The 26,906-nt window shown below is 40.3% G+C and overlaps 1 protein-coding gene across 4 annotated transcripts in view; it reads left to right on the plus strand.

The window, feature by feature from the left end:
- plekhg5b (pleckstrin homology domain containing, family G (with RhoGef domain) member 5b) overlaps nt 1-26,906 on the plus strand; it is a 95,968-nt gene that overhangs the window by 37,123 nt on the left and 31,939 nt on the right. For 2 of the 4 annotated variants that reach the window (XM_042491260.1, XM_042491259.1), the window contains exons 3-7: nt 24,436-24,577; nt 25,376-25,475; nt 25,690-25,750; nt 26,181-26,272; nt 26,362-26,498. In XM_042491260.1, coding sequence (XP_042347194.1) covers nt 24,436-24,577; nt 25,376-25,475; nt 25,690-25,750; nt 26,181-26,272; nt 26,362-26,498 — 532 coding nt within the window. Of the gene's footprint in view, nt 1-7,032; nt 7,293-8,817; nt 8,892-24,435; nt 24,578-25,375; nt 25,476-25,689; nt 25,751-26,180; nt 26,273-26,361; nt 26,499-26,906 lie in introns of those variants that run through there. The other 2 variants (XM_042491262.1, XM_042491263.1) reach the window with 2 other exon arrangements.

Here is a 26,906-nt window from a genome sequence, read left to right on the forward strand (position 1 = left end):
AATTTCACACAAATGTCTAATGAAATAAAATGATTACGTGATGACATTTTATATCGTTCTACAAAAGCAGTTTTCTGGCCATTCTTCATAAATCAGGAACCGAAGGAGAGACTCAGTTGGGGACACGAATCTTGGTTTGCCACCTTGAAACTGTGCTGGTTGTGTTGATCTTCTGTGCTGAAACATCCATGTTTTCACAGACATGGATTTAAACTGTAAGTGCAGCTTGAGTTGTTCGCAAAGGCCTAAAACCTTGAAACGGTAATTCGATTCTTTCTTCCTCTCTGTGCAAATGTTTCCATAGTTTTTAAAAGAAGGCTGCAAATCAGCTGCTATGTTTGATCTGCTTCAGAAAAGCAAAATACAGTATGTTCATCATTTTTGTTTGATCGCTTGATTCTCACAGCTTGTATTCCACTTGAGTAACATGAGTGTCTGCAGACTAGAGTCTTTAAAATTGGTTTTCTGGGAAAAAAATGTAACAGGAAGTGACCTCAGCTTTAACAGTAAAGTTCTTGGAAAGTTTACTTTATGAAGTAACACAAACCCACTGTTGGAAACAGTGGTCTGCAATGGTCTGCTGACTCTGGAGTCATTTAGACGTCAGGGGGGAAGCTGAGGAATAGTTACCTAATGAAGTTTCAACATAACGCTGACTGTCGAGGTCCTCTGGTGCTCATTTATTCTTCAAACAGAGAGTGAGCGTGTTTATGCTCTTTTCCAGTGTTTCTTTTTTTTGTTGCCGTTACTAAAGTGACTTCATACAGGGATCTTCTATAGAGGAAGCAGCTGTAGGATCACACTGTCGATTTATGGTGAGACTACTTGTAGTACATGTCCATGTTATTGTTTTGCATATTGATTGTACTTTTTACTCTCTTTACATGTAACATCTGTATGTATTGGTAGATTTGTGGTAGGTTTATTTAACACAGTTATCACATAAAGCCAAGTAAAGCAGGCCATGATTTATTATCATCTTAAAGGAAAACTTCCCCCACAAGATGATCATTTGTGTATAAATTACTCATCCTGTGTCATGTTGAATTTATGAAGAGAACATTTTTCTTGCACTGACAAAAAAAAAGCCCAAAACAGAGAAAAATCTTGATTATCTGACAGTAAAGGGTGGTTGCATGAAACAATAATAAAAAAACATACTCAAAAACATAATCCAAGTCTCATTTATCCGGTCGTATGCTCAGTAATTCACGAGCGCATGCATTTTTGCTAAAATATTATTGTTTAAAACACAACCACATGCATGTGCCTGGACTTGCGGTCACTTTCCCAGGTCCGCTACTTCTCCATCCGTGAGACTGTTTATGGAAAAGTGTTCTAATATTACAGTTTTAGCAAAAATGCATGTGTTTGGGGAAAAAAATGCTACTGGATGAATAAGACTTGCATAAATCTTCACGAGTTGTTTTAAGAGTTTGTAAAAGCATGTTATGATAAAGTTTTGCCTTTGGGAAACACTGCCTCCTTTTATCCAATTGAAGAAAAAAAGTCCTTGTTTGTGGCTTCTTCATCATGGGGGCATGTGAGAAAATTCATCATAACACGGGTGAGTAATTAAAATACAAATGGTCATTTTGTGGGTAAAGTATTCCTTTAATGTTAGGTAGTGTTTGTAGAAGTGAGGCTGTACCGAGCCACAGCGGTTCTCTGAGCTTAATAGTGATGCTAGCATGCAAACATGCTGATATTCAAAAAGGATTATGATTACCATGTTCATTACCTAAAGTACTGGGCAACTTGAAATGTCGGTCTAATTATTGTGCAAAAGAAAAAGTCAGTGGATGACCAAAATTATCACCATTCATCCTTTAGTTGACATGAATATTGGAACCAGATTTCGTTGCAATCCATTCAGTAGTTGTTGCAACACATCAGAGTCAGTAGGATACATTGAGAGGAAAGCATGAATGTCTCTGCAAAAATTTTAAAATAATGTGGACCAGCATACAGGCCAGCAGACATACCAACATTGCCGCCCATAGAGCCAGGCCGCTAATGTGACTAAAAGGGATTTTGGAAACACGTGCCAGATTCAGTCAGCATGTTGTGGCTCAGTTGGCTGAGGGGCCACACAAAGTGCCAGGCTTTAATTAGACCTGCAATCTATCCAGTGAAGCTGAAATGCGTTCAGAAATCATTACAAACTGTTACTCTGAGCAGCAGGAAAAGTGATCCGAGGCAGCTGCTTCTATGTGACCGAAAAAAACAAAACACTGGATCAGACCAACTTGCATTTGAATTCATCATTCTTGATAAATCATCTTCCCGTTAGAGTCCGTTTTTTTCATGATGGACCAGTTTGAGAAACACTCATGATTTTAAGTGGTTTGTTTACCTTGTATCAGTCTTGTGACTATTGTGAGTTTACAGAAGGTTTATTTGTCACCGCACATTCATGAGTCATCTTATTTATAATTCCTCTACATTGGAATCACCGAATTGATCATCAGAGTTGCGTAATGATATTTGGGTGCCAGCTGATGTCGCACTGCACACGTCAGCTCATGAAAACTTCCTATTATTAAGTCTGTGCAGCACAACAGGCTTCTCCTGTAAAAGACCGAACAGCTTTCTTGTCTTCATATATTCACATGTTCGTGCGGACATTTCTCTCCGGTGGTGTTACACTGTTACACATCCCCGACCGCCTCAGCAGGCTTCAACAGGCTGCAGCTCCCTGCAGACACACGCAGACCTCATCCACCAATCACTGACGCTGTACTTTTCCAGCGTCACGGGGCGCGATGTTCCAGAAAGATAGGCCGATGGCTCTGAGACAGTGACTCAATTTCCATCAGACAACGTCACCTAACGCTAACGTAGAGGTGACTGTATGTGAAACGGCCGATTCCAATGAAAATAGAAAACACAGCACGTACAGCACATAGAGCATGCAGATTTCTTTATGACCTTTGGAAATGTGTTTCATCTCTTTTACCTGCCGCATTTTAAAACCTCATTCTGAAAAATTGGATTTGACCAAATATGAATTAAAAATATGGTGGTGTGAACTTAAAGCTCGTGTAGGATGAGATTTGGACAGGGCAAAAAGACTTTGCAGCAGCTCTAGAGCTTCAGGCAGAGGTTTTAGTGGCTTGACTTTGGTCAATGCAAACCACCTAGCGTTGGGTCAGCATCGGGTCTAAAGGCCTTCGCACATAAATATAAATATTAATAACAGCAGCTTTAAAGCAGCTGACTGATCAGCCATCATTCTGCTACTTTGCTGTAAGCTGCCACTGAGTTTTGGGATCAAATACTCACGAAAATGATGATGTCATGCCACTGAAATGTGGGAAAAAGGTCGTATCTGTCCATCAGGGTCAGTGGAAAGACAGTTTGACAAGCAATAACAAACAAGCTGGACATTAACTTATGTGTGTCCAAACATACAATGTCTCATCAGGGAGGTGCACCAGTGACGCCAGTTTAACCCCCCAGGAGCATCCCAGTCAGGAAGCAGCATCGCGGCAGACAGGGGAATAACAGGAAGAGGGTACCTATCTGACGCTGCTATGGAAACGGCCTTGTATGGGCCGACCAATATAGCCAGGGTTCAAAGACTTAAGGGAAGGCCCCCAGCGAGGAGATGGATTGAGAAAACAACCTCCCCGTAAATCCCTCGCATGCGAAGAGTCTTCTCAAGGCAAACCCCTCTAATTGTTGGTGTGCTGCGAGTGTTTTGAGAACGCTGCTTAATGAAATGCTGTGAGAACATCAGTCTGCGGCGCTTAGTTACAGAGGCGATAATAAGCTTTGAAAAATCTCCAATTCAGAACATGTTATTATGGCGGTGGAAGCGTGCTCTCTAAATCACTCTCAGCTGAAGCCAGCCACGAAACCGTGGAACTTCCAGCAGCATCATCATGGGTGAAATATTTGGGTTTAAGCCTTTCTTTAACTCTTTTTGTCACATCAACCCAGTGGTGTCGTCAGGCCCGGGCGTCCAAAGCTACAAATGTTTTCCCTTGAGCCTCCCCTGAGCGGCTCTGGGAAAATGCTGAAAGTGTTTATTCCACATGATTTGACTGTGAGAAATTTTCAAATCCGGTTTAATTTCTGGTTTTACAGTTTCTGGCTGTGATAAATGGTGTAATTTTTTAATTTAGGCAAGTTTTATTTTGGCAGGCCCGCAGGTTTGGAGGACATGTTCTCTTTAAAAATCACAAAAAATTACAAGAAAAAAAATCAGCAAACATTTATAAAAAAAAGAAATAAAATGCCAGAAATTTTTAAACAATTTTTTTTGTCTTTTAAAAGTTTGTTCAGTGATTTTGGGGGGGCAATTTGTTTTTGTGCACAGTAAATTTTTTTGGGTTTTAATTTTGTTGGTAATTTTTAAAACATGCCTCCCAAACTGACGAGCCCACAGGCCTGGAAGGCATGTTTCCTTTAAAAATCGGCAGTAAAATAAATACAAGACACAGCCATTTCAAGTTATATGACCCTCCCATAAGCCAAAATTAAAACAAACATAAGTCCTTCCTCTGAGCTTTGAAAATTATTTGACATGTCTTCCCCTTTTTGCACTCCCCCTCCCTCTCACAGATAACGATCAGTCCCTAATAATGATTAAAAGCCCTGGATCTAATTATTCGTCATTCCGTTTATACATATACTTGTACTTTTAACAAAAAGACACTATTTTCCCGACTCTAGTCAACAGATTTCAGCTCACAATCACTGATATTTTTAACCTCACAATTTATAATTGAAGTTAAAAAAGGCTATCAGGTGCCAGAGTGCATAAAAAAAGCATCAAAATGGAGTTTGTTCTTCAAAAAGTAGGATCCCCCTTCGGACCCCCCTACAGATGTTCGGGCTGAGCCCCCGGTGTCCCCAGATCCTAGAAACGGCCCTCCACCATCCCGCTCATCCTCTTCACGCTCACATTTCCCTTTGTTTTCCCTTGAAGACATGAAAGAACTCAGAGCTTATGGTCACTGAGGGGTTAATGCCAAGGTCAGGCATCAAGGGGAGGTCACTCATGCTCAGCCCCCCAGTAATGGCAGTGCCAGTGGGGTCTAATCCTTGAAGATGATTGCATCGCTGCTGTCCACTCTTTAAAATATATCCTCCGCTAATTAAAGCTGACAGTGGGGGGTGGCGGGCCGGCGTGGATTCAACAGGTCGCCTTGTTTTGAAGACACAAAGACAAGAGGAGGTGGAGTTTAGGCATTAAAATCTCCCCTGTGCACCTCCCCCCTTACTCCAAACACGTGGCCCCCAGCCTGAGGGGCTTGAATTGTTTTTGTGAGCTAGCTAATTGCGGGGGATTTAAACACGGTTCATCTCGGATTAACCTGAATGACAAAAGAACGGAGAGTAGTGGGCCGAGTGTTTGTGGGCAGAGCAACAGACTGTAACAGGACATTAGGCTATAAATCATACACGCTCTTACACCACACACCCACACACACACCTAACCACGCAGGGACTGCAGATACTGTTACTTTTATTATTGATTTATGGGCCGGTTACAGAAAAACGGCAAATCCTCACGTCTGAGAATCTGGAAGAATGGTTTGTTTAAAGGGATATTTCAGAGATTCAGTATTTCATCTTCATAAAAATGTATTATAAAAAGGTTATAAAAAGAGTCTGAAATATTTTGACCTTTAGTCTAAACACAGTAACAAACCCCCCACATAATCCTACATTTCCCATAATTCATTGTAATAGCATGTCTTTATCAAAACCTCCCTGCATGGCGAACACCCACCTTTTCAATTTACAATCTTATTACTCTATTTTTTTCAGTGAATCAGTTAATCATTCAGTCTCTATAATGTGAAAAAGTCGTGTAAAATGGCAATCACAAGTCTCACGTGGTGTCCTCAAATTACTTGTCTTATCTTCTTATCTGAGCAACAGTCCATACTACTACTACTACTACTACTACTACTACTACTACTACTACTACTAATAATAATAATAATAATAATAATAATAATCTTTTTTAATAAAGCAGTTTTCATACAAGGAATGCAGCTCACAATTAAATAAATGCAGCACAAAAAAACAAGATGTGGTCATACACAAGACATTAGACTCAAAGTAAAAAGTACAGAGACCAGTAAGAACAATAAAAAATATTAAATAGAATATAAGATTTATATGATAAAAGAAATCTTTATTTGAGAGTCTGGAACCAGCAAAAATCTAACTTTTCTTTTTTTGACGATGTGATTGCTTATCAAAATAGTTCCTGATCATTATCAGTCAAATCAAATTACTGACTGATTGTTGCAGCTCTAAATGCAGGTTTTTTTTATCATAAATGCTAAGTCTCCTCGTAAAATAACCCTGATGACATCATTGTGACATCAGCATATTGTCAGATGTGACAAAGGCTGCGTTTGGAAACACTCGATTGAACATGTGGAATTTGTTTGATTTATTAATAGGCTGTGTAATGTTGTCAGAATATATGCAATATGTTGCTATGTTTAGCAATGTTTCAAATACCGACTAATCAATCGTTGATTTTTAACAGTTATTGATTAAGGTAAGTGCTTAGGATTTGCAACCCTTAAAACAAACCTCCCTTTTTGTTGTTATCCTTTTTTTATTCAAAAACAAATTTGAACTGTGTTGCTGTGTATATGTAAATGTCTGTATTGTGATGTTAATGCGGTGGTTGTGTTTGAACACACTTTGCCTCTGGTCGGCCCCTTTTGAAGAAACCCAACTGAACGCCCTCATTTAACCCTCCGTCACCTCAGGGTCAAAGTTCAGACGAGGCAGGAGAGTTTAAGCACGGATGTGAATAAGATAAAAAAAGAACTATTGAGTTTGGTTTACATCAGGATCAGCCGAAACATCACAGAGCTGTACGTCAGACGGAAAAGTTTGTTAATTCCCAGGAGGAGAGAGCTCAGTTTCAGGGGGAGGATTCATGACTCAGTCAGGATGTGTGTGAGCATGTGGGTGTGTGATTGAGCAGATAGGCGGGGTTGATGATTTTCTGCGTGTGTGTGTATGTTGGTGTGTGTCGCCCCACTAGGCTGCAGTAGTAAACAGAGTGAGCCTCTCAGCTCTGTCACGCTATTTCAATCGCGCCGCCTGTCAGATTAAATCAGTCCGCTGGTTTCGCAAAGAATCGGGATTATTTTAAAACTAACTGAAACACAGGCTCTTATCTGAGGGACTACAGAGCGAGTTTGATCCGCGTTGGGACTAAAAGTTTCACCACCTGTCGTCTGTTGGAGATATTGATTTGTTCTTCCACTGAAAGTAAAAGCCTCTCCGTGAAAGTGGAGTCGTCTATGGTATGTAAATATAAAGAACAAGCTTTTCTTTTTTGAATTTCAGTGGGACAACACTTTTTATGACAGAAAAGAAACACTCTGCTGAAGAAACACTCTGCATTAGCACGTGTGGTTGCACTTTTCATTCATTCTCTGTTAAAGCAACAAATAGCAGAACTAAACAGAGACTTGTTTTAATCATTGATAAATCTTTTTTTTTAAACTCGATTAATTGTTATGTTTACAAAACAACATAAAACAGTGAAAAATGACCGTTTTAATTTTCTCGAGCTCAAGCTGACGACAATCACTTTTCAATCAACCAACAGAACCCAGACATATTGAATTTCTTACATTGTAAGTAAGGGTGTCTCAATAAACCAGTATTGATGATAAATATGGTTTTAATAAACTGAATATTGATATCATGTAACCCTTTGTAACCCGGAGTGACATCATTTTTCTTGTGCTGCTTTCAGATGCCTTTCACAAGTTTTAAACCTCTGAACCCACAGCAAATTGGTGCGATTTTTTTTTTTGCCCCAATGAGGCAATGAGCAACTTGGTAATAAGTGTACCATGAATTGCAAGAAATTGGTAGATTTAGAAAATAATTTTTAAAAAGATACACAATTTACGTAGCGTGACCATTTTGTATTCACTTAATATAGTAAACAAGCTGTCCTCACTAACGGTGGATTGAAGGTGCGCAACATTTTTAGTGGACACTAGATATCCAATCAAGCCTGTGTCTTGTTCAGTTGTTGTGAGCTGTAAAGTCACCACTTTTAAGCAGAAGAGAGAAGATTATTATCTGTTATCTCTTTGTTATGTTATCCCTTGTCTCTCCTCTGTGCTACTGCCTTTATGTCCGCAGGTGACTGTACCAAAGAGTAGGCCAAAAGTCAAGAGCGCTCACTCTGCAGCAAAATCTGGGTGTGGTTTGGTCCCCAGATTTTGCACACTGATAAACTGAAGCAATTTCAGCTAACTGAAGAGCCTCTGACCAGTGATTCGAATCTTTGAATTTCAGCGGGCAGCTTTATGTGATTCCAACATGCTGTAGACAACAAAGATTATTATTATTAACTGTGAGACGATGAAAAAGCAGAAAATTCTCCCGTTTGAGAAACTGAAAAAAATGGCTGAAACAATAAATCAATTATCTAAATAGTTACCGATTATTTTTCTGTTGATGGACATTTTGTGTCTGTGTGAGACTGTGAAGGTAACACACTTTCACATCTGTGCAGACCAGTGCTTAAAGCCTGTTTTTCCTGCTTTGTCTGCATATTTCACATCTGCTTCTTATATCAACTCACCAGTTGTACCCCCTGGCACCCGCCACACTTCTCTCCTTTCCATAATCTTTATACAAAATTGGAAGCTGTTTTCAAAATCGATTCTGATATAACTTTGAATACCCTTTCTCTTTACCCCTGTCTTACTTCCTCCTTTTTTGGTCTTGTTCACCGCCCTCCTGTCTGTCTATCCCTCTTTCTTCTCCTGCCCTGAAGCTATGGATAGGAAGGCTGGTTGCGTCACAGTCCAGCCAAAGATTTGCCTCAGACAGCAGTCAGTACACTTGACTTTGTGAGAGCAGAGAGAGACCAGCTGCTGGTGAGTGCTGCTGCTGCTTCTTCCGTTGTAGCCGAATTGATCAGCTGAATAGAGTCGAGTTCAGTTCTTCAGCTAAGAGGATTTAGTGGCGTTTCTCTCCTCGAGCTTGAGTGTGTTGTTTTAGTCTGACGACACTGTGACAGTGGCATGTGTCATTTCAGTGTCATGTAAACATTTGTGTGCTGCTGCGGGGGTTGGGGTCAGCTGTGTTTCAGTCAGTTACAGAGCTAAAAACAGTTAAAGAAAATTCAACTTTCGCTTTAAGATATTCAAAAATACAACCTTTAAAGAATTTCCAGTTTTTAGTAATTGTTTGCTTTTATTTAGTTGAGACAGAGCGACCATAGCCAGTGATCCAGTAAGAAAATGTGTTGTTAATATCTTCTGTGGGCAAGCAGTGGCTGCATGTTGAAACATACCTTTCGCTGGAATGCATCGTCTACTTAACAGAAAAGGAGTTACAGTATTTCCTGTGAGCATGTTTGTTCCTGAGGTTTTTTTCTGTGGAAAATGCTGCAACCTGAAGAGTGTGTGTGTGTGTGTGTGTGTGTGCGTGCGTGCGTGCGTGCGTGTGTGCGTGCGTGCGCGCGTGCGTGCGCGCGCGCGTGTGTGCGTGTGTGTGCGTGTGCGCTGTCAGATGGCAGTGTCTGATTTCACATTTAGATTGTTTGTGTTGCTGTTTGCGATAGTGGCAGAGACAAAAAGTAATGGAGGTCATGTTGATGCAACATCAGGACAGTCGTTCGTTAAAAATTTGATGAATATTCAGACACACCTGTAATTTGCATTTTTATTACCAGAAGAGGAAATGCAAATGCTTGTATTTCATAATGCGGTTATTTACTTTAGCTGTGTCGCAGTTTAATTATGAAAATGATGTCAGCGTGTTAATTATACCAGATGAGAGGTGTGGACTGAAGTCATATGACTTTGACTTTGACTCAGACTCGAGTCACAAATTTGATGACTTTATACTCAACAAAATCAAAAAGACTTGCAGCTGGACTTGGACTTTAACATCAGCAACTCGTGACTTCACTTGGACTTGAGTCCTTTGACTTTAAAATACTACCAAGCCAATTTCCGAAGAGAAAGTTAGAGACGTTTTTCCAATATGTGGTAACTTAAATAAAAAAAGAGAGGACAAAAACAAACACAATTCACTCAGCTGTGTTTTATGTAAGCACAATGTGAGCCAGAGGTGGGACCAAGTCATTGTTTTGCAGGTCACAAGTAAGTGTAAAGTCTTTGCACTCAAGTCCTGAGACAATTCGCGGGTCCTTAACTTTAAATTTTGACTCTTAAACAAGACGTTATTTGCTCTTCACCAAATGTGATGCCCCTTTAACAGCAGAGCAATCATATATCCATATTTTTGGTTAGTTAAAGTTAAAACAAGTGTGACTGAACTTCATCATATCATGAATAAGTAGTATGGACAAACACTTTCACAGCATTATAGCACAATTCACTTGGAGCACAACTGAATGAATTGTGTATGTTTCTGTACTATTTTGCTGTTTTTTTTCACTTGTCTCATATTAGAAAAATGTCTTTAACTTTCTCCTCCCAAAATGACTTGGTGAAAAGTATCAAGCTTTTTCAAGTTAAAAGGCTCGAGTCCAAGTGAAGTCACAACTCATTGATGTTAATGTCCAAGCCGAGTTGTTTTGAGTCTTGTTTGATTCTGTCAGGTTGCGTCTAAATCATCAAAAATGTGACTCGACTCTGACTCGAGTCGAGCTCATGAGAATAAAGTCTGAACCTCTGATGTCAGCACTACTGCTTTTATGATGAAGTTCAGTAGCATTTAAAGAGCATTCATGATTTTTGTAAATTTGATATATGACAACTTAAATGGCAATATTTTTGACTTGTTAAGGACTTGAAACTTCAAGTTAAGGTATTCAAATGTATTTCGAGACTTATCAGTCATGACTTAAGACTTAACGCTTAACGGTCACTGTCGCTCTGTCTCACCTCTGCAGAACTGGTCCATTTCTCCTAAACATCTATAGTTTGTAATCTGGGAAAAACCTCTCCTCTCCCTTCATGTGTCACTGAGCAGAGGAGGATGACATTATGAAATGCTGTGTACAGTTACACAGTCTGTAATCCAAATAGTGTCAAACTAACACATGAGTCACACAAACAGAGTCTGATATACTGATATAAGTTTTTCAGGGTAATTCCAGTTTATTACAACTTGGATTTTATTCTGTCCATCTTTGCTGTTTGTAATATTCATGTTGAACACACCTAGTTAAATAGTGAGATCCGGGGAAGCTGTAATATAAAAAGAAGCCTGAACAGCAACAAACATGATCATATTTTTTTATTTTTTGAAGATAAAACAAAGACAAATGGCAAAATTATTAGCCTTTTAGCACTGACCTCTTCTCCTGGTGGTTTATCACGATCATAACATTTGCACCAACTTTTAGTTTTATCCCCAAATACTGATTTAGGAACTGTTGGTTATTTGCTCAACCTCTCTGAACAGTGATTGTCCAGCCATAGCTTAGCACCTGTCACTAACCACTGCTGACCTATCAAGTGCTGAAGCGATGCGGTCAGAGTGATACTTGGTTTGTAAAGACTCTGCAAGGTGATGAAATCCCAAAACACAACAACAGTATAAAGAAATAGATTAAAAATGGGTTTTTCTACCTGTAACTTTAGCATTACTTCCACAGTTTAGCATCCAAACTGTTATTTTATGAGAAAAAATGATTACATTTTTACTCATAATCCTGCACTGTGTTACCGGAGTTAACTAGCTCGACAGTGCAATGAAAACACAAATATGCCTCTTATTAATTATGGCTTCTACGTGGATCATCATCTGCTCAATCTCTCTAGGATTTTGTGGGCTGTTTTAGGGAATTTTGCAACCTGAAAATGCCTGATTAAAATTGCGATGCATGTTGCAATGTTTAAAAAAAAAATTCCTTTCTTTGCCAAGGTGGACCTAACTGAATCACTCCTGCTGATTCTCACGTTTTATTTTTATCATTTTTTTTAATAACAGCTGCTTTTCAGTCATAAAGCCTCATAACTGTGACATATAACCTTTTGTGAAAGTGTTTAGTGTTCATGCAGGGTAGTACCAAAGTGTTTGAAATGTTTCTTATTTTTATTATGAAAATATAAATATTCATATAAATGACATAAACTGGAGAAACGTACAGGGGTAAGAGGGTTGATGCTTTGTAACTTCTTGTTTTTCTTCTCCAACTCTGATAATTTCTGAAACGTTCGTTAGTTTATACGCGTATGATAAAACCTCCAAATGTCCCCTATATTTACTATCAGTACATCTTCTCTGTGCATATATTTAAGGAATAGTGTCCTTTTAGTTATTTGGGTTTTTTATGTTTGTTTTGTCTGTTTTTTGCTTCTTTTTTGTTTTTTAGATAAATTTCTTTGTACTTGTGACTTTTTCTTTTCAAGATGATATTTTAAAATGCATAATAGTAATAATCATCATCATCATCATCATCATCATCATCATAATAACAACTTTATTTATATGGCACTTTAAAAACAGAGTTTATAAAGTGCTATAAAGCACAAACAAGGCAAGAAGCGGAAGCAACAAGGGTTACACATAAGACATGACAGCCAAACAATAATGCCAAACTAAGGCCAGACAAAATTTAAAGAATTAAACAAAAAAGCAACAATCATGAAACAAAAATAACAATAACAATCCATACTAATAAGAGTAAATACAATTCAAAGCATAGAATCAGTAAACACGTAAGTAATAGTGCTAATAATAGAATTAAACATAAAATTAAAACACAAACAAAAAAGATAAATCAAAAATAGACGACAACACGTAAAAGCCAGTCTGTAAACATGAGTTTCAAGACGTGATTTAAAAGAGGTCTCTGATTCTGCGAGCAGGTCGATCTGAAGCAGAGGGGCAACCCTGAACTGTGCAGTTAAGTTGTAAGAAGCAGCAATGATCCTTTAACGTCTCAACTACATGTGTTTGAATGTACATTTTTCCTGATGGGGATCATTATATCCACCTGCTGTCACTGTCTGATGTTCACTTGCAGTTTGACTGACATCATCTCTTGTTAAACTACATCTGATGTCCGTCAGTGAACCAATACTCACCAGAATTTACCAGCGCGGCTCCTTTTGATGAACATGCTTAACATGTGTTTGGCCCTCTCACACACACACACACACACACACACACACGCTCTCTTTGCTCTCTCCAGGGAGGATGAAACACAACAAGTGCCTCTGTTTGAGTAAATCCATATGTGTGTGAAGGCGTCAGGGCTGTTTGGTACCAGAATGAGGGAGAGCCGGTTAATAGAGAACAGGCGTGCGGTGAGGCAGGCAGTCTTGTTGCATAACGGCAACAGTAAAAAAAAAAAAAAACAGGCCCTGGCTCTCCTCCTCCACCTCCTCGCCAGGCCAGAGGACAGATGGCGGCAGAAGAAAGCAAGCGAGCGGCGGCTCTCTCCCGTGCCACTCCTCAACAGATGCATCGCTTATTTATTGAAAAATAAATCAGCGTCGTGGCCAGGCCTGCCCAGGCTCCCCCTTTGATCTCCTGCAGCCTTACTGGCCGCTGTTTTCAGTCCCACCTACTGGGCCACAGCTAATGGCAACTCTGTGTAGTGTTTAGGAAAGCTGGCCCTCTCCTGCTCACATAGGGAGGCCCGATGGGTTCGTGTGCTCAGCTCCCAAGAGGACGATAAAAATTGGCTCTTAACAAAAAAAGGTAGCAGGAAAAGTAACATGTAGCAGAGTTTGACCTGGCTCTGTCTCTGTCAGCTCAGGTTGATGAAAAGCATGCTCGCTCTGCAGACATTTAGCTCTTTAAACTTTTTCTGGGAGCATCAATCACGCTTAATGCAGGATATTGGATTGTGCTTTGCAGTTAGTAACTAATCAGTGTCTTGACTGCAGAGCTGTATGCAGGACGGTGATTGGCTTGAGATAAAGTTAACACCAGCGTCTCATAGGTCGGTTGAGAAGATGCAGAGGGAAACTAAATATTGGAAAAGTGAAATATTTCAGGAAGTTAACCCTTTAAAGCCCAAGCAAATTTGTTTGCATTCCTGGGGAAACATGGGGAGAAGGTAGTGAGCACTTAAGAAGACAAGAAATTAGTAAAAACTTACAAGCAAATTAACTTAAAATAAGCCACCCCCTACCCCAAAAAAGTTTTAAAAAAAAACAAAAAAACCCAAGAAAATGCCTCCATAAAGTGCTGAAAAAAATAAAAATAATAAACATTTAAAATGGTACAGTTTTTTGTAAATTTTTAAAAAAATATATATATTTAAAATATTTTAAAAAATATTGATATAGTTTTAGGGACATTTTTCCTATTTTTTAAATTTACTCCTTCTAAATGCTTATTTTAAACTTATATTCTTGTCACCTTTTAATAATTTCTTGCATTTCTTATCAAGTTGCTTGCTGCCTGTATTCCCATAAATGTGTGCGGGAATTTCCTGCATCAGAAGTGATGTTTTTTTAAAAAATAGATTAAATTGTGGAAAATATCTTCAATTCCACACTGAATTTACATGAGTTACAACCCCATAATGGATGTTTCTTGTTTCTTGAAAGTCATTTCAAAGTGATATAGTATATATTTAATACAGTATAATAATAACATAATATAGCATTCCGATATTTTGTGTGGAAATATTATATTGATACACGGATGCCAAGTATCAATTTTTTTAATAACATTAACTATTAATATTGCAAATACAAATTAAACCTTTAGAAGCCGATAGAAAAATAAAATAATTTGCTTTTTCAGTCCACTAGATACATTTTGGTGCAATAAAAATTATTGAAATGAGAAATTTATCTTTAAAACTTTACTTTAGATAAAACAGATTTAACTACTTTGGAAAGGGAGAGAGTGCACCAGTTATATATCTCTGTGATTCCCATCCCTAATTGCTATAAATAGCGTGTGAAATTTCGACATTGTCAGTTGCAGCCCTTTAATGAATGTTTACTTAAAACAACTTGCGTGTAATGTTTTCTGGAAACACCCAGCAGTCATCCTCAAATGAGTATTACTTTCTCGATATTGAGGGATCTGTTTGAAATGTTGTGATAGTTTTTAAACAGTCCATTGGGGATTTCAGTTTTTAATCTATTTTTACAAAGTAAAATCACAGGTAAACATTTAGTTTTTTGTTTTGGGTCCACCTGTGTGTTTGTGTGGTCTCTGTTTGCTACAGTATTGATGTATGCAGAGGTCAAAGGTCAGCACATTAGCGTGTGTGTCTGTGAACATGAGACAGTGGTTGTCTCTCCGTCAGTCGTAGACTATGAACCACTGATGATGTGGACTTGTGTCTGACTTTGGGGTTATCTTTGATTAGTTGTAGACTGTGCATGAGCTGGTTTGACCAAAGTCTGTCCGGATGTTTGACTGACTTCACTGCAGTCTGACTATTTGAACAAGACTGTGCATGACTCTGCCTCGCCTGCTGCAAACCAATCGTTTGCATGCATGGGTGTGTTTTATTGGGATGCGTTTTTCTTTTGGTGGGGTTTTAGTGTAAAAAAAGAGAGAAATAACAAACAAGGGTGGGGTTTTGAAAGAAAAAAAACAGCAAAAAGTCAAGTTGAAGCTCCTCGTGACAGATGAGGAGTTAATACTAACATGACTTACTGCTGAGGAGAATCTCCGCCAGTTGCCAAATCGGTGATGACTTTCGTGTTAGGACAGGACCTTTAAAGCAGCCTCTCTGTGGGAGTGGAGTGATGGTAAGCATTAAAGTTGGCCCGTGTAATTAAACACAGCGTACCTGGATGTCACCCGCAGTCTCAACAAAGACTGCAGCGCAATGAGACCTTTCAGAGTCCGACAGAAGGTTGGCCCAAACAAAACGGTTTGAGCTCAACTCAACCAAACAGTTTCCTCCATTCTCCCCAATATGACGCATTAATCACACTGTTGTGTTTCGTGTTGATTCAGGTTGGCTTTGATTTTTCTATAGTGTGTGCGTGTGTGTGTGTGAGTGGACGTTGATGATGGCCACTTGGAACAATGACAGGGAGTTGAGTTTGCTCTTTTGTGTGGGTGTGTGTGTGTGTGTGTGTGTTGTGGGTGTTTTGTGTGTTTGTGTGGGTGTTTTGTGTGTGTGTGTGTGTGTGTGTGTGTGTGTGTGTGTGTTACAGAGCGATACATGTGTGAGAACTCCTGTTTTCACAATATGTCAATAGCAGATAAGAGTTTTTTTATACTCTTGCATGTTTTTCTTTTAGATGCAGTAAATTTTACACGTTGTACATTAACCTCTATGTCCTGAGCCCAGCCGCACCCCTCCACACACTCATACTAACAATGTGACACACACACATAAACATACACATACACACATACACACATATAGTCAACATATAAAAAGCTTTATTAAAAGCTGGAGCTGGAGCGTGTTTCCACTGCTGGCCGGCTCTACCTGTTAATTCTCACCTATATTTATTAACATCTGGTTGGCTTGTCAGTATCCGGTGTTGATGTTTATTTATCCACCTTTAGTGTTGGTTTCCAGTAGCTGTTTGGAAGCGATACCCTAAAATTAAAATACCCAGATTTGTTAAGATTCTTTTTTTTAATAGACAATCACAATGCCAAAAGCTGTAGCTTTCACTGTTAAAAAATCCCCAACAGACAGTTTTGAGGTTGTTACCATGGATGTATAAAGAGACCTGGATACAGCATTCGAGGCTGGATACAGCATTTTATTCCTAGGAAAGTTGCTCAGTTGAGCGTGAAGCCAAAAAAGCCATTTAAATACTCAGATCTTCCGCATTATGGGGCTCCTACAGAAGAAGCACAAGTGACTTGCGACAGCCGAGTACAGCAGAGCAGCTAAGTTATGATTTAGTGCTCCACAAACTTGAATGGAGATAAAATAATTTAATCATGCAGCTCTCAAGACTTTCCAAATTGCATCAGACCAAATGGATCAACTTCTGATAGTAAACAGATAATTGTGCGGGTATTTTGACACTCAAAAAAATGTGTCCGCTGATTTACATATGTCTCTTTCCCAATGTAAGTCTTTGGGATAATGTTTGATAATGTTAATTGGCTTCAGAGCCTGACACTGTTCCCGTTGTTTGCATGTTGATTGTTTCTAATGTCTTTGCAAATGCTCAGCATCACTAAATATGAGGGTCTTCCCGTCTTAAATAAAGGGTTAATTAAAACCTTATGTATGCTCACATATCAGCACAAAACAAGACTCAGGAGAACCGACAGTGGGCTGTAAGTGCCTTAAAGTTAAATTAAATCAGTATATAAAGGAGGCTGAGGTTGGCCTTCCTTTAACTACATCATACAAATAATAATTGCCTCAAAATAATATATCAATAGGTCTAAATGAGATAACACAGAGACTAGCCTCCCCAACACCAGACTTAAAAGAAAACATATTTAAATAGCATAAGAACTGCAGTTAACAGGCTGAACACACCCAACCAAACTTACTCAATCTGCTGCTCACTAAACCTCGTCTTTATAGGAAATAGGTCACGCTCATTTGACTTATTCATCGCTAAAGCAGCCTTTTTTTTCTCATTAAGAGGCCTCGTCGCTCTTGTTGACACATTTTCTGATTTCTTGTCTGTTCGCTCATCATGCAGATAATTGAAGAGCGTACAAAAAGCCAGTATGACACATTTGTTTGATCAGTAACTGAAATGTGATAATTGAATTTAGAACATTAACTAAAAATCACTAAAACATGTTAATGGATTCTCAGCCAAAAAACAGCAACACAGACCTAAACTGAATATTTGAGTTTTTTTGTCATGTTAAACTTCAGTCAGTAACAGATGCTTAAACCTGAAGCCAATTAGATTTGATCAGAGATTCGGGTTTGATAAAGTGCTCCCCTCCATCAGGCTTTGCACAGCCAAACAAGGGAAGCCTGTTATCTCTCTGCAGACACACCACGACTCTTGGCTGTGAGAGAAACTGTAGCCTGCGGCTCTAATACCCCCGTTATACTCCTCACACATGCACACGTCGATGCGTGCTATTACATAACAGCTAGGTGTGCTCTGGCAGGACAAGCTGTTCCGGAGGAGGGCCGAGTTTGGTCGGAGCGGGAAGCGCGGGGAGGCTGGAGACAGACAGGAGGTTTGATGGAGATGGAGAGATCATTACTGAGCCGAGTCTCTCTGTTCTGTGATGGATGAGCTCTGAATCACATCGAGTCAGATCTGTAATCTGGGTTTGGATTTATCTGTGGCCTTTCCCTCAATGCGTCATATAATTCCATAGACTGATTACCCGCAGATTTTTCCAGCTTGTTAGGATGCGCCAAGCCGTCTAAAGGCATTAAAAATCGTGACGGCGGTGAGGACGTTGCAGCCAAACTGAACTGCCAGGCTGTTGCTCGAAACCCACAAGTTCCATCCTTAATTATAAATCATGTTTGAGGCGTTTTGAATCTGAAGGTATTCTAAGTGTCCCCCCAGTTTAATGTCTTTAACATCAGCTGTGTGTTTCAGTCGGTGTCAGTAAGTGTTTTAAAATGTGTTGCCTTCATTTGTTGCGTGCCAGTGTTTGGAAGGATTAAGTGTTAAGGTAATAATCCTGATTCACCTCAGAGGACTCCAGTCATCTTCTTCCAAAGAAGAACGGCTTTATTACAGCTGAGCGACTGGCATGCCGCTCACGGATGACACAGCCCTCGCAGCGGGCATGCCTGCGTTTGTAGGGCCAATCAGTGTGTGTGTGTGTGTGTGTGTGTTGGCGTGTTTGCAGGATGTGTGGAAACAAGGGTGCATAAGCAGGTGCCACGTGGCGCTGTATGTGCTAAGCCAAGACGAAGGGCCGCTGTGGGGCCGCTGTGTGTTCTCAGCTGTTGGGGAGGGGGCTCTGTGTGCAGTGTTTCATCTACATGCTCCCCTGCGAACCTCCACACTAATCCAGGCAGATCTGAGAGCAGGCATGCAGGGAGGGAGGACACACGCGACTCACATGACACATGTTGTCTCACATGCATTCATACGGTCAGTGCGAGACTCGCACGGCCTGCTGTCAGCTGTGGTCACATTCCCCTACAGTCACTCACACTTTGTTGTGTTGGGATCCAGAAACAGGCTGGATTCAGGCCGTTCGGACATTCGGAGCTTAGTCCGGACTTCTGTAGGAGGGTGCTGTTTGATTTTGATTTGGGATGTTAAAAATATTAGTTGTTAGTACTTATTACTGAGATGCAACAGCTATCATTAAAAATGCATTGGCTAGAGTTGGAAAAATAGCAGCCTTTGTATTTATGCTGAAAGTGGCGGAGTCTAACTGAGTACTTTAGGTCAAGTAAAAGTATGGATGGAATGACAAATGATTAAATTCAGGACTTTTTATCATTATTAGGGACCATTTGTTATTTCTGAGGGGGGAGGAGGTGGTGCAAAAATAGGAGAGGCATGTCAAATAATTCTTATAGCACTGGGGAAGGACAACTAATTTTTAAAGAAAAAATGGGTTTGGGAGGCATTTTTAAAAAGTGGCTTTTTTTTTCTTTAAGTTTGGCTAATTTAAAAATTGTTAGTGATTCCTTTTTTATTTTGAAACTTTTTTTCTTAAGAAAAAAGAAAGATCTTGGGCATTCTTTGAATTGTTTTGGTGATTTTTATTTAAATTGGGGATTTTTTGATTTTTTTCTTTTTCTTTTATAGTTTGTGGTATTTTTTTTTCTCTTTAAAATTTTTGCTGATTTTATTTATTTTTATTTTTTGGCCCCTTTTTTTTCTTTTTTTTCGAAAAAAAAAAAATCCTTCCAAATCACATAGCCTGCTAAATTACACTATTTATTATAGCTAGAAACTGTTAAAGCAGAAATTATTGTGGATTTTTACATTTTCGACAGTCCTTCACTTGATGTTGGGGGACAAAATACTTCATGCATTTTCCCAGAGTCACTCTGGGAGACTCAAGCGAAAAAAAAAAAAAACAAAGCCACCCCTCTACTGTGATAAATGAAGAACAGTCCCTAAGGCTTCTTCTTTTTGGATATGGGGCTCTATATAAAGCATTCAGGGCTGACGCCTCGGACGGCCATGCCAGTGGGCTGGATAATGAAAGTCAGGTTGTCTTTGTACCCAAATATCAATCATCCCTCTCATTGACAGGAATGTTAAGTATTGCAAAACTCCTTTTTGCACATTTCCCGAGCTAAAACACTTATTTGAGGTGTTTTTCTTCGGGTATCTGTCATGCATGTAATATTAGAAGCTTTTCTAGGACTGTTTGAACTTTTTCTCCTGTGATGCACTCGTTTGTCTTGGCTGAAGCGTCAGATATTTCCAGCTGGAATGTGAACGCCCCGACTTGATAGCGAGGAAGGCCTACCTATCTGGAGCTATTGTCTAAATATGGCATCTGATTTGCTCGTATTTCTCCGGCCCGGCCGTCTGTCTCCACACCTCGTGGAGAACATACCACCTTGGTGCGATGGGACATTTGACTCTGCTACACGAAAATGTGCGCGCATGCGTTGACGTGGACCTCAGAGGGTGATGTTGTAACAGATTTCTGTGACTTGTTTGCTTCTGCCGTGAAGCTGTCCTGTGTTGCAGCGTGGTCGTGGAGCAGTAAGTTGAGGTCGGTGAGTCAGTCAGGGGTGAGACTCTTCCCTCCTCTGTACCTGTAAGTTGTTGTACGTCATCAGCAGCGATTGAGAAATGACCTTTATTTTCACACTGCTCTCATTAACCTCCTTTGCTGTAGTGACTACGCAGGAAGCACAAGACTGAACAGGACCTCATGTTGTTAAAGACAGTAAAACACAACTTGTTCCTCACTGAAGTATTGCAACAACTATGATGGATTGCCTTGACGTTATCATACAGATGTTCATTGCTTCTAGATGATAAATCAATCTGACTTTGGTGATGCCCTGACTTTCTTTAGTGCCATTATCAGGTCCGAATTTTAATTTGTTCAATATACAGCATATTTTTTTTTAAAACACAAAACCATTGCGCCTAACATTCACACTACTGTGCCGTTTAGGAACCCTAAAACAGAGACCTTTGAAAATGCTGCTGTGTTGACCTCATTTCAGTTAGAAAACGTAAGCGTTGCATTTTAGTCTGGATGTGTGAAACACTTTTTGAAACAATAACAAGGACACCAACATTCGCCACCCAGTTTAGTCTCATCAGTCACAGCCTGTCGAACTCTGTAGCTAGGCTTAACTTAAATACCTTGTTTTTGTGTGGGTAACAATACTCTCCATTGCCATTGCGTCTTCCAGCGACAGGTCCTCCTCTGATGTGTCGCCAAATTTGCTTTGCAACGTCTCCAAATCTGTTCTCCGTTGCCTTGACCGCCTTACACTCATGCTTAACTTTCAGTAACCTTTTCACCTCGTTGTCAGTCCAAGGAATGAGATCTCTGGATTTAGTTTTTTATGTCTCCATAGTATTTCTGTAACTAAGCAAACAACAGCTGACTAGGCAATCAGCTTCCTGTTTACAGCAGCATGCTCATGCCCAGTGTACTTTAACGGTCGTCTGATGTGCGTTCTCGTTAGCAGTGTTCCTCACAGAGTGAGAGTGTATGTGTGGCGGTATTTGACTTTTTTGTTAGTATGGATAGAGGTGTTTTGTGATGTTGTTATGTATTCCTTTCAGCCTCAGCTTTGCTTTATGGTTTGTGATAATAGGCGATGTTAGCGTTCTAGCGCACTAATCAAAGATGGTGAACATGGCAAATATCACACCTGATCGACATCAGCGTATTTATTATGTGCATCGCTGTGCTTAAGCGTAGTCCAAAGAGCCGCATGTTTTTTTTTTAATGTATATAAATAACTCGGATCTTGGCTTTATAGATTTGGCCGTTATCAGTTACTTGATTTCATGCCATGCTGCACTTTGTTGTAGCGATGTCACCATATTTCCAGTTCTTAGGAATTACTTTAGGAAGAACAACATTATCATAACTGATAGAAATGAGCTAAAACTATGAAAGTTAACACCCAAGTTGTAATAAAGTGCAGTTGTTATTACTGGAGGAGAGCATGTCATGTTCACTGCACAGTGAGCGAGGCCATGCTGCCGGCCTCGCTGACTCCTGTCACTCACTCTTTCTATTTAAAACCTCTCTGTAGTCGGGGGCTCTGTCTGGGTATAGTGACCCTGGGTGCGTGAGAGGAAGGGAGGAGTCGGCGCTGGTGGTGGCAGAGGACAGAGAAGAAAGGGAGAGGGGAAAAAGAGGAGAAGACTGGCTGGCGGAGCTCATTGCGAGGCTGTGTAATCTCTGCAGGACCGTCAGATGGCTTTGACAGAGCGCAGGCACCAATTAGGCTGCAAGATTAGGGGGGCTTTGTACTTCTGAACAGCTTCTGGATGGACCTTTTTTTTCCTTCTTCCTGCCTTTGGTTAATATCTTTACTGGGACTCCTCACCCTCCCATACCCTTATCCCTCGCTCCTTCTGTCCTCCTTCGGCCCCTGCGACCTGCTCCTTAAAATCTGCGATTATACCTGGCTAGACATTGAGAAGAGTGGATTAATGGGGCAGCTCGTCAGTGTGGCTCGACTGGGGCACGCTGCAGAGTGAATTAGCAGGGCAGCGAGGTGGCGAGTTGGATGTTTTTTTTGGAGTCCTGGGTGCCTGCTGGCATGGATATGGAGCTGGATTGTGGGAGTGGGGGAGACTCCTGCTCCGGGCTGCAGAATATGACGGTAGAGTACCAGGAGTGAGGACAGAGAGAGTCATTTGTATTGATATATGAATTACTTGTTTGCACTTTCCAGTTTTCGTGCGGTCTGAAAAACCTGGAAAAGTTTTGGAAAACTAAATATGCCCTGAAGTTTTGAACAAGTCATGGACTTTTGTTTCACAAACCTTTTAAATAACACACAATGTGTTCATAGACCATCCGAAATTTGAAAATCCAAGGAGAATTTCTGTTTTTATAGCTTTTGGTTGTCATTAATGGAGTCATTTTTGGTGACTTTTGTTATTTCTTTCAGAATATTTGGTAATTTCTTTTTCTTTAAAATTTTCTTTCAATAATTTTTTTCCCTCAAATGTTTTTTTTTAATTGGCTTTTTTTGGCTTTTTTTTTGCCCTCGATTTTTTTTTTTTTTTGGTGATTTTCTTCTCCTAAATTTTGAAAGACAACATGCCTTTCAAACTTACATGCCTACCAAAATAAAAACTGCCAAAATTAAATAATTTATTCTATCCCGAAACTGCAAGAACAGAAATTAGCGTGGATTTTCAAACTGCTGACAGTCCTTGAAGACATCACATGGAAGGCAATGTTTTCTTCAAAAATTGCCCAATAAATTTAAAGAAAAAAAAGGCCAAAATTATGGCCTTTGAGCTCCTCCCCTAACTATCAGCTGAATGCATTAGCTGTCATGCAAAATTTTGGCCTTCCTGAAGGACATATTTTCTTTAAAAATCGGCAGTGAAATAAAAAGAAAATACAGCTATTTAAAGTTGTATGCTCCTCCCCTGAAGCCAAAAAAAATATTTGCATGCCTCCCCCTTTTTGCACCACCCCCTGCCCCCTCATAAATATCAAACAGTCCCTAAAGTTATATTTAATTATTCATTATTATTAGTCATTTCAGAGAATGTGTAGTCTTAAAAATTTGCCTCACAGTCACTGAAAAGTCATGGAAAGTCATGGAGATTTTTTGGTAAAAATGTGTATGAACCTGATGCTCTTTTTTGTTTCGTTAAAGCGTATGGCTGTGCATACAAATGTCACAGCAGTAAAGTTACCTCAGGCAGGCCTGTAACAGAGTCTTATCAAGGGATGACGTCTATCTCATCCATATCTACTCCCCAGCTCGCACTCAAACTGCTGCAGTGCACACATTTACACACCCATGCACAGACACACTGCTCCTCCCGAGTACATGGAAACAATGACAGGAAGTACATTAGCCGGACCTCCATTGTATCTCCCCATACATCCTCGCTTCCTGAGCCGGGTGTTGGCGATGGCGAAGGGGGACACAGGGTGGAGTGAGGAGATGTAGCAGAGGGGAAGGGCGGCAGCAGAGGGGGGTGTCGGGTCTGTCTGGGTCGAGACAGAGATCCTTAATCCTGCAGCCTTCTGCTGCCCGTCGCCTCGGCTCGAAGCTTTCGGAGCTCTGCGGTCTGGAAGTCTGACTGATCTGTGGTCAGTTTCATTGTTTCACCTCTAGGGAAACATTTTTAGGTTATGTAAGGGCTAAGCTGGTCCCAGATCAGCTGCACACAAGGTGAAAAACTAACTTTAAGTCAATTAGTTGCCGTCCCACAGAGGGGGACAGATGGTGGGAAGGTGGGAGTCAGCAGACCTCAGGAATGCCCGTGGCGGCTCTGCGGTCAGTTAATGGTGGCAGAAACAATAGTGAGGCAGGGCGCTGTTTACTCCAAATGTGTGTGACTGTTTTACCCTTTCACTTCGATCCAGACTATTAAAATGTTTTTGTATTTTAACGCAGGGACCCTGAGCACTTGGCAGTGTTGCCATCTAACTTGTCCTCCTGTCCTCTCTGTCTGCTTTCAGGTTTGCCACCACCCAGACTGCCAAGACCTGAATAACAAAAGCCCCCTTCACCTGTGTGAGTCATGTGACTCACGCAGCCATTCAGAGAACACAGACAACATGCACTTTGACCGGCACCCCCGATTTGACTTACAACCTCAAAGTACCCCCCCCCACAGTGATGTCATACCTATTACCTCATCACAGGTTTTCACTGTAAATATCAAAGACACTGAGCTTTTATTGGCGTCTAAAAAGGCAAAAACTGTAAATCAGTGTTTTACTTTGCCATATGTTGAATTCTGAGTTTTATGATTTGTGTAGTTATTCCGTGCATAACTGAAAATCTACAAGAATAGTTCAAGCCTCATTTTTACTGCTGTGAAAGGGTCGGTTCATCCAAATTATTCAGTATTCATTCAGTCTCAATGGGTCATTAAGAGCAAGCTCTTATTTACAATGAGGTCGAGAAAAATGCATCACACAAGTAAAAATGCAAAGCAAGAACAGTAACAAAAAAATAAAAATAAAGTAATCTAACCGATTAAAAGCAATTAAAACAACACCTCTGCAGGGTGTACCCCGCCTCTTACCCAATGACAGCTGGGATAGGCTCCAAAAAAACTGGATGGACAACAGAGAGAACGATCACGATAAGAGAGCGAGAGAAAATAAACGACGATTAAAATAAACGATTCTGGAAAGGGATGATAATGTTGAGTTTTGAAAAACAAACAAAAGATGTAGAGTGAACACCACAGACAAAATCCTCTCCATTTAGTTAAATGTCAAAATCTTGACAAATTAAAGCAAAACTCTCTACGTGCTCAAAACCACCAGTCAGGAGAGAAACCCCGCTTTTTTTATTTTAGGTGAACCGACCCTTTAAAGCTTGATATTAAAGGTTACCGTCGTTCTGATTGAACAGAAGTAATGACGGCTGTGTTTTCTTGACCTTTAGCCTCCATCCTGGCTCGGAACGTGTCCACGCGCTCCTGTCCCCCACGCACCAGCCCCCCCTCCGACCTGGAGGAAGAGGATGAGGGGAGCAATGACCGCGGGTCGGTAACCCTCCGTTATGTCACGCTAATGTTCATGTTTTCCTGCCTGTCAGCGGAGCTCTTGTCTTTTCTCACTGGAGGATAAATTACAGCCATGAAATGTGTTTCTGCGGACAGTTACAACACTTCTTTCCAACTCTATATGGTCACGTTTTCACATGTTTTTCTTTTGAGGAATATGAATAAAAATCATGTACGTGTAACTGTTTTGCAGGGAGCGTAAAACAGGGGGGATGAAGCTGGTGAAAAAGAAGACGCGGAGACGACACACTGATGTGAGTAAACACGCAGACACATGGTGTGCAGTGTGCAACATAAAAAAGCCCCCCCCCCCGCTCCCCGTCAAACCACAGTTTCATTTCTGTTCCTGGAAAGTCAGCTCCTCCGCCTGAAGGACTTTACAGGATTTGGGGGGGGGTTAACAGCACTTGTCACTTGTTTTGTGACTCAGAGTTATTTGTAGAAGCACAATTTCTCATAAATGCTGCGCGACACATGCAGAGAGGTTTGCATTATGAAAGCAGCCACCATTGTTCTCTGCAGCGCTGATATAACATAATGGTATCACCCAGGCTGCTGTGTGTCTGAGCCAGGCAGTGCAGTGAGAAGGAGCCCCCCTGTGGATCTGCTGAGAGCTCACACACAGCCCGAGCGGAGCTGCAGCCCCACCTGAGTAAACTAACAGTGTGTCTGTTCCCCCTGCAGGACCCCAGTAAAGAGTGCTTCAGCCTGAAGTTTGATCTCAACGTGGACATAAACACAGAAATAGTACCTGCGATGAAAAAGAAAACTTTGAGGTAAAAGCGGCCACATAGATTTTTGTGATAAGAGTTTGATATGAAACATAATGAACTGATTGTTTTTTATTTTCTCTGTGTGCTACCAGAGAGGTTTTGGGTCCAGTGTTTGAGAGGAACGGCATCGAGCTGTCCCGGGTCGACTTGTTCCTGGATCAGTCCAACACGCCGCTGTCTCTCAACTTCGAGGCCTACCGTTTTGGAGGACACTACCTCAAAGTCAAAGGTAAAAACACACCCGACCCAAATTTTAGCACAGGATCAGCCCCACCTTGTAATGATACCCTAACCTCTGTCCGAGTCATTGGATTTGTGAACCTTTTTTCAAGTTTAAACAGTAAAATTGCATCTGTCCTTATTTACTTAAAACTTTAAAATTAATTTACAATAATGTGAAAAAAATAGTTAATAATGTAATTTTATGAGGAATCAACTGTGTTCATAATTATGGTAATTAAATATGTAACACTTAAAAATTCCCTTTAAATAGTGTGGAAAAACTTGATGGACCAATTTAGTTTTTACTGGTAAACCACAGCACAAGTTTTTAAGTTGCTAATTTGTTCCAACTTAGTTTTCCTCATTATCAAAAATAAGTGTTATGTACTTAATGATTACACTGAAATTTTGCACA

The sequence above is a fragment of the Plectropomus leopardus genome, chromosome 8 (assembly GCF_008729295.1).
Source record: "Plectropomus leopardus isolate mb chromosome 8, YSFRI_Pleo_2.0, whole genome shotgun sequence".
NCBI lineage: Eukaryota > Metazoa > Chordata > Actinopteri > Perciformes > Serranidae > Plectropomus > Plectropomus leopardus.